The sequence below is a fragment of the Sciurus vulgaris genome (genome assembly GCF_902686455.1).
Source record: "Sciurus vulgaris genome assembly, chromosome: 5".
Taxonomy (NCBI): Eukaryota; Metazoa; Chordata; class Mammalia; order Rodentia; family Sciuridae; genus Sciurus; species Sciurus vulgaris.
The window spans coordinates 133631120-133642058 of record NC_136465.1 but is presented as its reverse complement, the minus strand read 5'-3'; the positions used below and the strand labels follow the sequence as shown (position 1 = coordinate 133642058).

General features: G+C 34.4%; 1 protein-coding gene across 4 annotated transcripts in view; it reads right to left on the bottom strand.

The window, feature by feature from the left end:
• Positions 1 to 44: 44 nt before the first annotated feature.
• TBC1D15 (TBC1 domain family member 15) overlaps positions 45 to 10939 on the bottom strand; it is a 67870-nt gene continuing 56975 nt past the window's right edge. For all 4 annotated transcript variants that reach the window (XM_079142407.1, XM_079142409.1, XM_079142408.1 and 1 more), the window contains one exon: positions 45 to 10418. In XM_079142407.1, the coding sequence (XP_078998533.1) occupies positions 10200 to 10418 (219 nt within the window). In that variant the 3' untranslated portion in view covers positions 45 to 10199. The remainder of the gene's footprint in view (positions 10419 to 10939) is intronic.

Genomic DNA, 10939 nt, shown 5'->3' with positions numbered 1-10939 from the left:
TCCCTGTTTGTATGAGGGAGCAGGGGCAAAAAAGATATTAAAAGTCATTTATTGAAGACATTTATTGAAGATATTCAAGATTTAACTACTTTTGCTCTCTCTTATAAAACCTATTTAAAGCAACATACAGGATTTCCTTTTCCTTTCAAGACACACAAGAGTAGCATACGTTAGAAAATAACAGCAACAAAATTATAAGTTTAAAGGGAGATAAAAACATGATCAAAGATTTTGCAGATAGGAGAAAGCTGAACCTTAAACTATCAATGTAAAGATTGAGAAACAACTCAATTTACATTACAGAATTCCCTAAATGCTTAAACACCCCTGGAATTGGAGGTAAATGAAGGAGATTGAACAAGAGTCATTCAAAGTCTATGAAGCAGTCAACTTTCAAAGCTTACAACAAAATTGCAGTAACCAATACATCATGGCAATGTGTAAGGATAGACAAAGATAAATGGAATTCCAGTGGCTCAGGAGGCTGAGGCAGGAGGATCTCAAGTTCGAAGCAAGCCTCAGCAACAGCAAGTCACTAAGCAACTAAGACTCTGTCCCTAAATAAAATACAAAATAGGGCTGGGGATGTGGCTCAGTGGTTGAGTATCCCTGAGTTCAATCCCCGGTACCAGCCCTCTCAAAAAGAAACGATGGAATCAAACTGACAGTCTAGAAATAAACCCTTATTGTTTATGATCAACACAATTTCAACGAAGATGCCAAAACAACTCAATGTGGGAAAACAATCTTTTCCACAAGTGGTTCTGGGACAACTTTGGATATTCACCTGCAAAATAATGAAGTTGAACTTCTACCTCACCTCACACACAAAAATTAACTCAAAATGGATTATAGACACAAACATAAGAGCATAAAATTCTTAGAATAAAACATAGGAGTAAATCTTTGTGCCCTTGGATTATTTCTTAGATATGACACCAAAAATATAAGCACTCATAGGAAAAAAAAAAAAAACAGGCAAATGGAATTTCAATAAAACTTAAAAATTTTGTACTTCAGGGTATACCATCAAGAAAGGGACAACCCACAGTATTGGAGAAAACGTTTGTAATCATACAGAAGACAGTATCTAGAACCACCAATGAAAAAAGAGATCAATTTTTAAATAAAGGATTTGTATAGACATTTCTTCAAAGATTTAGCCAATAGGCACATGAAAAAAAAATGTTGTCATTAATCACTAGAAAAAGGTAAATCAAAAAACACAATGAGACAGCACTTCAGACCCACTAGGATGGTTGAAATAAAAAATACAATGCCAAGTACTGGAGAGGAAGCAGAAAATTTGGAATCCTCATATATTTTTGGTGGTATTGGAAAACAGTGTACCTTCTTTGGACAATGGTTTAATAGTACCACAAAATATGATACACAAAGTTACCATAAGACCCAGTAATCTTACTCCAGTGATTTTACTGTGTAAAATGATGCAGGTCCTCTGAAAAAACATTCAGCAGTTCCTCAAAAAGTTAAACCTAGAGTTATCATAGGGCTCAGCCATACCACTCCAAGGTGTACTCTGCAGAAAAATGAAAACATGTATCCACACAAAAACTGCATATGAATGTTCACATCATTACTCATAATAGCAAAAGTAGAAACAATTCAAATATTACCACCTGACAAAAAGACAAAGTATTATATACTATAAATGGAGTACTATTTGGCAATGTAAAGGACTGAAGTACTGACATGTTACAATGTAGATGAACCTTGAAAATGTGATTCTAAGTAAAAGAAGCCATCCACAAAGACTATGTATTATGATTTTGTTTATGTAAAATGCCTGCAAGATATTAAAAAAATAAAAAGAAAAACAGTTAAGTTAGTCATTGCCGGTAAGGAGGGAGGAAGTGGGGAATAGCTGCTGATAGACCACAGGGTTTCTTAAGGGAGTGATGAAAATGTTCTAAAATTAGATATTAGTGATAGTTGCACAACACTGAATATACTAAATACCACCAAGTTGTACATTTTAAAGGAGTTAATTTTATGGTATGCAAATACCATAAAATAAAACTGTAACAGTTAACATCTTTTATTACCTCTCCTAGACAGTCAAGCCACTTCCCTTTTTACCCAACCCCACCCCTACCCCAGGTAGATAAATGGAGGCTATTTTTCTGAAAAACAAAGGGCCTCCATATGTAAAAGCACCAGACAGCATAGTTGAGAACATGGGTACCATCCTGAAAAGAGAATGACTAAATATACGTCCTGGATTTTGAGACTCCTGGACCTCAGAAGGCTGAGAGCCAGTTTACCTTAAGCCAGATAAAGGGAATAGCCTTCTTTGGAGAATCTGACCATGCCAAGAGGAAAGGCCTCAAAACACTGAGAGCCCAAGATAACATAGTGCTCTTAAACTCTTAAAAGTTGACAAGCCTCCATTTAATTATTTGGTAGAGTAGGAGGTTAGATTAGTGACAATTACATTTAAAAAACCAGCAAATAAAAACCCTTGATAATAACTTCTAAAGAATAATCAAAGTTAGGGCAAAAGAGGAACCTGTGTCAGCTGAGAATTGCATTTATATAGTCATAATAGTATAAGCACTAAATATTGACCTGACCAATAATAACAATTATAACAACCATGTGGTAAGAAAGATAAGGAAGTGACAATGTGAATAGTGGGGACAGAGGGAAGGAGGTAAAGAGCTAAGTTGCCATCTTCCATGAGGGGAAGTCAATAGTAATGCCTAAAACTGAAAAATCATAGTAGCAATTCATACATATTGCAGCATTGAGATATGGAAGTAAATAGCAAAATGATCATCCCGAAGTTGGATATCTTGCCACTGAAGGGTGAAGTTGAAAGGTGGGCAGAAAGAAAGGGACAGTTTCTCATAACAACAAATCTTGTGGAAACCATGTGCACATGTAACGCTGATTATAAATATATACCTTTAAATTATATTGCATAAATAGGACATTGGTTTTAATAAACCTGATTTTAAATCTTGCCTTGCCTCGCTGTGCTTAAGGACAAGTTGATTCACATTTCTCAGTCTTTATTTCTGTAAACATGAAAATACCTATACCTTATGGGACTGATCAAGTTGAATGTGTGTACAGTGCTTCACATGGGTGCTGGCAGGTAATGGATGCCTAAAGTGCCCACTGAACCTGAAACCAGAGTAAGACAAAATTAGGCATTGGTTTCGAATCTTTGTCATAAAATGAAGAGATGTGGATACCTGGGATTTAATGAGGTGATTGTCCTCATAATCCAAACAGGAAGTCAACAGTCATAATGTGAGCTGACAGAATTGGTTTGGATCAAGCAGTTAAAGAGGCCAGTAAGTGGAAAAGGGAGAGGGGAAATATGAGATACTGTTAAAAAACAAAACAAAACAAAAAAACCCTCCAGGAGGAAGAAATCTCCAGGAAATCCTACAGGTGGAAGAGGAATGTGTGATTATGAATGGCCATGGTGGTGAACAGCTGAGATCCAAGACAAGGAACCACAAAATTAGGCAAGTTTTTGTTGTGATTGAGAGCAGTTGTGAGAACAAGAGAAATACTATAAGCTACCCTTAAGTCACTGGAACATGAAGTGGATCCTGAGAGCAGCAGACTGTAGGAACGAAGAAATAGAAGAGGTGATGTAAATAAACTGAGAGAATGAAGGAAATTGCTGGAATATCTGTGACCCCCCAGTTGCAACAGTCCAGCTTTTCCTCTCTCCTACTTGCCTCTATGTAGATGAGACCTTAAGGACTTACCTCACTACATTGGCCAAGTAAGAAGAAAACTTGAAATATGCTGTCATCCAGGGGAGAATAAGCTTCAGAGGTGCAAAGGAATATGTTTGGGGGAAAAGATAAAAGGGCAGGCATAGACTTAAAGGGAGAATTTGCCAGGCAACCCCAATGTGAATGGAGAAAGCAGGTGAGTAGTTATTAGAGGACAGGGGTGGATGTGAGGGTATGGAGATACTTGAGATTTGGATTTAATAAAGTTTAATTTCCTTGAATAACTTATATTAAGCCATCATTTCAGTCTACCATGTTTGTGACACAAGCAGATTTGGTATGTATGCCTTCTATGCTTAAATCTACATTGAACAAGGCAAGAGATATGGCACACGCAAACCTAATGATCAGTTTAGTTGCAAGTCTTTTTCCATTGATAATGATTCCTACAACTTGGGAAACAACAGAATCAAATACTTTTAGGTATATACTTTAGCTTCCTTGGCAGTTGTCCAATATTATTAACATCTCATTTTTCTCTATTGTAACCAAATATTATAACAAAATAAGTTTATACCCTATTTCCCATGATTTGGGATTATCAATAAAAGGAAATGAAATGTCTGCAATGACTCACTTTCAGGAAACTCAAGCAGACTTCCATATGCCATCATTGTCATTTCAAGATATTCACAAACCAACCTTACATACAGTTAATGAAATATTCACCTATCTTGGCACTTTATTTACAGGTGGGCTTAAAAATTAAGGCAGCATTGTGGGGAATGAAAAAGGTCACAAGTTCTTTTAGGATCTTAGAAAACCCTACTCTCCTGACCCTGAGTGAAAAGTCTTCATAAAATTATTAGTCCATTAAAAAAAAAGATTATTAGTCCATCATGTTCAATAAGGAATGTGCTTGTGTTCACACAAAAAGTTCCAGAGGCTGGGGCTGTGGTTCAGTGGTAGAGTGACTGCCTAGCATGTGTGAGGCACTGGGTTCGATTCTCAGCATCGCATATAAATAAATGAATAAAATAAAGGTCTACCAACATCTAAAAAATATTTTTAAAAAGTTCCAAACTATACTATACCCAAGTGGTTTCCACCATTTCCATTCACATTACAACAAATTAAGGTGTTTACTGACACAAAGGAAACAATGTATTTATTCCTGTTGATCACCCTTAAATACTACATCAACTACCATTTTGAGGGGGAAAAAATTAAATATAAATGAACTTGAACTTTGCAAGGTTTTGCCAATCATCCAGCTGGACAGTATAATTGGAAACCAAGTCAATAAGGTCAATATGGTATTGGTCTGACTGAAGTGAAAATTTATTTAGAGCATAACCAAAATTAGCTGCCCATAACCTTAGGTTTCAATTTGTTCTCTAGAATACTCAATGTCAAATAGACACTGTAATTCCTCATACTACTAAAAATGCTTAATGCAGCCACATCTCAGTTATCAGGTTTATTTATTTTGTGACTATATGTTATATTGACCACAATGGGCCCAAGAACAAGACCTCATTAATAAGCAAAATATGATGTACTCTGTGTTCTCATTATGTTTTTACAGCAACCTTTGCAAAGGGAGAATAAAGAAGGCAAGCAAATTTAAGCCCCATTTGAAGAAAATAAAAGTGAAGCACAAAGGACAATGATTTATGTTGGGGCCAGTGAGGCAGTAGCAGAGGTGAAACAGAACACAACTTCAAATCTGAAATCAAAATGACCTTAGTCAAAAGGAAACAAACCAAAGGGTGCACCAAGGCTGTATCAGCTGGACGGGATGTTTGTGGAGGTAAACGACACAACTTTAAGACAAAAAAGATGGCCTGTGGTGGTTGCCATCAGGTAATAATAATGACAGCACTAATTAGTGGTTCATCATGCAAGGCACCATATTAAAGATTTTTATTTGTATCCATGTACTCCTCACAAGTGAAGTAGGCATTGTCCCCACCCTACAGATGAGAGAGATTATATTCACCAAACTAATAAGAGGCCAGCTCTAAAATCAAAGGCTGACTCTAAAACCTGTGCTCTTACCCCAATAGTTTGACCCTGTTTCACATGCACAAGCACAGTGGATATTTTCTAGTATGAACACTCCAATTTCACTAAATTTTCTAACATTTGACCTACAGGACAAACTTTGTGACACTTTTTGACTTACAGGAGAAATTTTAAGTCTTTTATAAGAATATATAAAGTACCTTATAAGGTGGCCTAAATATTCACTCTACAAGGAAGCAATCTTAAACTTCTTGAGAAAACAAGTATCTAAAACAAGTTATACTATTTTTCCAGAAGTACTATCTGCTAACAAAACTCACATTACCTGTGTTTACATAGGTATGAAACTCTTAAATTGGGACCAGGAAACTTTGGGTGATAGTAGACAAATAATAAGAAAAAAAGACAAATGAGGCATGTAAAACTTCTAAAGATTCTGACATCCAAACTAATTGGCTGCATTTTTATTCCTTAACTTCCTTTTCTAAAGAGATGTGCCACTGTTAAAACTTAACTCTCAAATTCCATAAGCTATAGTTAATGAAGCCCTTTTCTAGTATGCATGTTGATTAAAAAGATTCTTCCTCCATTTTTACCAATCAATATAATAAATACAGTGTAAATGCTGATCACTCAGAAGTACTTTGATGACACCATTGCTGGAGAACAATTTGCTTTGCAAAGTGAGTCAGCAACACCCATGGAAGAGATCCTAGCCTCTAAACAAGCATACCATATAACACATAAGGCAATCTAAAAACAGCGCTGTTTGTTTTTAAGCAGTATACTAACCACTGAGTCTTGTACCTCCAATCTACACTGGTACTGGAACACCTATTACTGTCACAGCAAAAGTCTATCTCTGGGGTTAATAATCTTTTTAATTAAAAGAGCTGAACCAGATTACTTGCTCACTGATCACAGCTAAGCTCACTGGAATTTGTTCTTTTCACTTTTAGCACATAGAAAAATATGTGAGGAACAATAGTGATCTAAGAGAGGCATTATTTAATAGTTTATCTTCTATTTTTTAAACATTCCAATTTAATCTATAGAGATTGAACCAGACTAGGTAAATATTCCTGATTACTATAGATCTTTGATTATAATAATTTTTCTTAACTTGAGCTCATAATAATTTCCCATGGGCAAAAAGAGGTGCTGTGGTTATCAAAAATAGTTGTAGAAATACGTACAGTATAAACTGTTCTCTATCCCCCAACCTTTGCCTCTGCGTAAGGGCAACACATTATTTCTCCCTATGTCAAGATAGATAGAATACACAGGAGTCTACTTTTTAAAAAGTGAGGGAAACATTTGTAATTAGAACAATACTCTAAATTCCACAACTGAGCTGGGGATATAACTCAGATGTAGAGCATTTGCCTGGCATGCAAGAGGCCCTGAGTTCATCCCCAGTACTGAGAAAAAGAGGAAAGAAAAAAAAAAAAAATCCACCTTAAAATTTCCATATTATAAGATCTCAAACAGGTCAAATTTAGTTACATCATTCAAGTGGTAGTGAATTCAATTACAAATAAGAATCACTCACTACATGTTTCACTGCATAATCATCACCACATTAACATATATTAATAAGTAGTCCATGCATCCTAATCTTGCATCAAAGACAATCTAATAATAGATGACTTTTAAGTAATACCAGCATAATTTAAAAAAAAAAAAAAAAAAAAAGCTTTACATAAGAGTCTCACCCTGACTTTTGTGCAAAAAATCTTGGCATATACTCTGCAATGAAATATGACATCTCAAAAGGTTATATTTCCTTACTGTTCAAAAAAGTTTTAGTCTTTTATCACCAAGATTAAAGTTCCTAATATATAAAGAGATGAGGAATCCAGACACATGGAAACAATGAAAACAGGGAACTTCTTAAATGCAAACAGATTTCCCATAGGTTCATATCAGAAGTGATCAGATCTGAAAATATATTTAACAGATAAAAAACTAAGCTGGGCATGGTGGCCCGCACCTGTAATCCAAGCAGCTGGGGATGAGGCAAGAGGAACACGAGTTCAAAAAAGCCAGCCTCAGCAAAAGCAAGGCGCTAAGCAACTCAGTGAGACCCTTCTCTAAATAAAATACAAAATAGGGCTGGGGATGTAGCTCAGTGGTCAAGTGCCCCTGAATCAATCCCTGGCACCATGCCCCCCAAAAAATGTAGAACCATCTGAATTGTAACAACTTTACATACCAATAATAGAGAACATATTTATAGGAATGGAGACAATATCTTGTGAAAACTGAAATAAACAACCCTTAAAAAAGTTAGATGAAGAAATTTACTTGAACTATATATTTCAGCAATCTCAACAGCTCAAATTTACGTGGTATCTGCTGCCCAGATTTTGTGGACTGATTAAGACTTTAGCACTATTCTATATTATCACTTCTCCATATTGAAAATGTACTAGATGGAAAGGCACACTGTTCAGAAAAACTTATGTTTTAACAAGCAATTTTATAAAACTTGATAAAAGTTCAACTTACTAAATGTATTTAGATTAAAAAAATATCTGAAGTAGATATCATATTACATGGTAGGAAAATAACCAAAAAGTCATTGTTCAGGAAGAACAAGGAGGACATCAAGATGTTCTAAGCAATTTCCTGAGTAGCAGGAAATGAAAAGCTGGAGATGCTGAGTTTTAGATCAGTTTACTTTTTTTCCAAATAGGCTTACTCATTATTAACTGATGAAAGATAACACATGATATTAAAAACTAAAATCTAATGTTTCTCAAAGTTTATGATTGTCAGTTAATACTCAACTAAGAAAAAAGTTCATTTGGTTCCCTAACTTTCTTGGGGTGGGGATGGGGGTGGAGGTGGCTATCTACTGGACCATTTTAGAACTACACAACTTTTACCTTAAACTATTTTTTAAAAATATTTTCTAGTTGTCAATGAACCTTTATTTATTTATGTATTTATATGCAGTGCTGAAGATCAAACCCAGGGCCTCACACATGCCAGGTAAGCCCTCTACCACTGAGCCACAACCCCAGCCCTACCTTAAACTATTGACATCAATTGTTGTAAGTTGCTTTACTCAAATAATTAGATTCTCCAAGGCAACACTATGCCCATTTTCATGCTTTTGAAAACTGTTTTCAGTTATAAGAGGAGTCACATTTCTTTATCACTTCTGCAGCTCAAATGACTATTTCAGTAACATAAAAATATGAGATGTACGACTAAGGTCTATCCTGGATTTTTTTAATTATCTGAAGAAGAACTAACAGACTAATTTCTAAGTGTAATGTAACTGAAAACACTACTTCAACTTCAAATTTATTTTAATGATATGTACAGGAGTTAACAAATTACAATTAAAACGGAATCAGTTATGTTATTTCCACATAACTTAAAATCATGCAATACTGCATGGTAAAAACAACAGCTTCATTTATATACAAAAAAAGTATTATTTCGAGACTCATGATCGTATCTTGAAATTTTGACATAAGCTTTTCGCAAAGAGCATTTTATAAAAATTTAAAGACCTGATTAATCAGTTAATGCATTATTAGGAAAGATAATAAACATTATTAGTAAAGTAAAGTTACAAGCAATTAATTTTAAAATTACACCAGGTACAGGGTTGAATGTACTCTCATGAAATAAATGGTTAGTTAAGAAAATAGTTTTGAAAAAGATCTCATATTGAAGCCATGTATTAATTTTGTTGAATCAGGTTATATAAACCAATACTCAAGTAATAGTCAAGTTTATTCAGTTAAAGAAAATATGCCTATCCTTTCTTATACTCATAAATAGTACTTACATATAGTATTTATGTACAAGAAAAGTTCAATGTAAAAAATATACTGCCAATCCACTTATAATGGTTGAATAGTTTTTTATCTACACATTAAATTGCATTGATGAAAATGTCCAATTTAAATCACAATCAATCAGCATAAATATTTAAGCTGAGTATTGTTGTAAACAATAGAAAAAAGCAAATTCATTTATTTTTAAATTTTCATCACTGGGTAACAATCTACTTCTCAACTCAGAATGTCATATAAAGGCTCAACATTTAATTTAATCAAATCCAAAACCCACTAAACTTAAAGAGTAAACAAATTGAATGTTTTTCAAAGTGCATAATTTCCAACTCATCTACTTGTAATATTTATCCAATTCCAGTTCATCAGCAAGAAAATAAAATGTACTTGGCTATAAAAATACTAAGGAATGTTTTTGAAAAGGAAAGGCTATTTGGTAGAAGTAACTACAAAAATAATTAGTTTAAAATTTTGTAAAGCTTTAATGCAAGAACATCAGTACACTTTCTTTCCATAAACCTTAAAGCACGATCAATACCAAGATTTTAAATGTCTACCTTTCAAGTACTTGAAAAGAAGTTGCAACAAAATGTCTCTTAAAAAAAAAAAAAAAAAAAAAAAAAGGTAAGACAAATGATCATGCAGGTGTTAATCTGCTGACATTTGGGGACACTGATATGTGTGTTGGACTGTCATCTCTGGCTCCACTAGCAGCAAGGGTAGGCAAGGTGTTACTATGAAATGCAGATGAAGGACGAGTCATGCCAACATTTTCATCTTCACCAGTATCTGAATCTGGTGTTGTAACTTCACTGTCCTGAAGTCCTAGGATCTCACAAACAGCTTGAGGCAATTCCTGGATATGAAAAAAAAAAAAATCAAACACAAAACCATATTCACTACTAAGGAAAAATATCATGAATCCAGAATCTGAACATTTGTTCTAACATTGTAAATGTCATATATCCTCACACCTTGATTCTCCATTCCAAACAAATTCTAACCATTTGTTTTCATAAGTGATTCCCAGATAGTTTCCAAATTAGTCACTCTCCACTCCATCTAAGCACAAATACAAATATAGTTTTCTAGTATTTGGTATTTATCTTTTTTACAATAATATCTTTTTTGAACAATCTCAGTAAACAGAAGTTCTTTAAATGAAAGAAACATCTTATGGACATGTTTTGGAACATTGGAACAGCTATCAAATGTTTGTGGAACTGAACTAAGTAACTGAATCCATGAACAAATGATACATGTCCTGAACACAAATTCTTAAAAAAATATAAAAGCCAAGCCACGCTATATTCAAAGTGCATTGATGGGGCTGGGGTTATGGCTCAGTGGCAGACCACTTGCCTAGCACATGTGAGG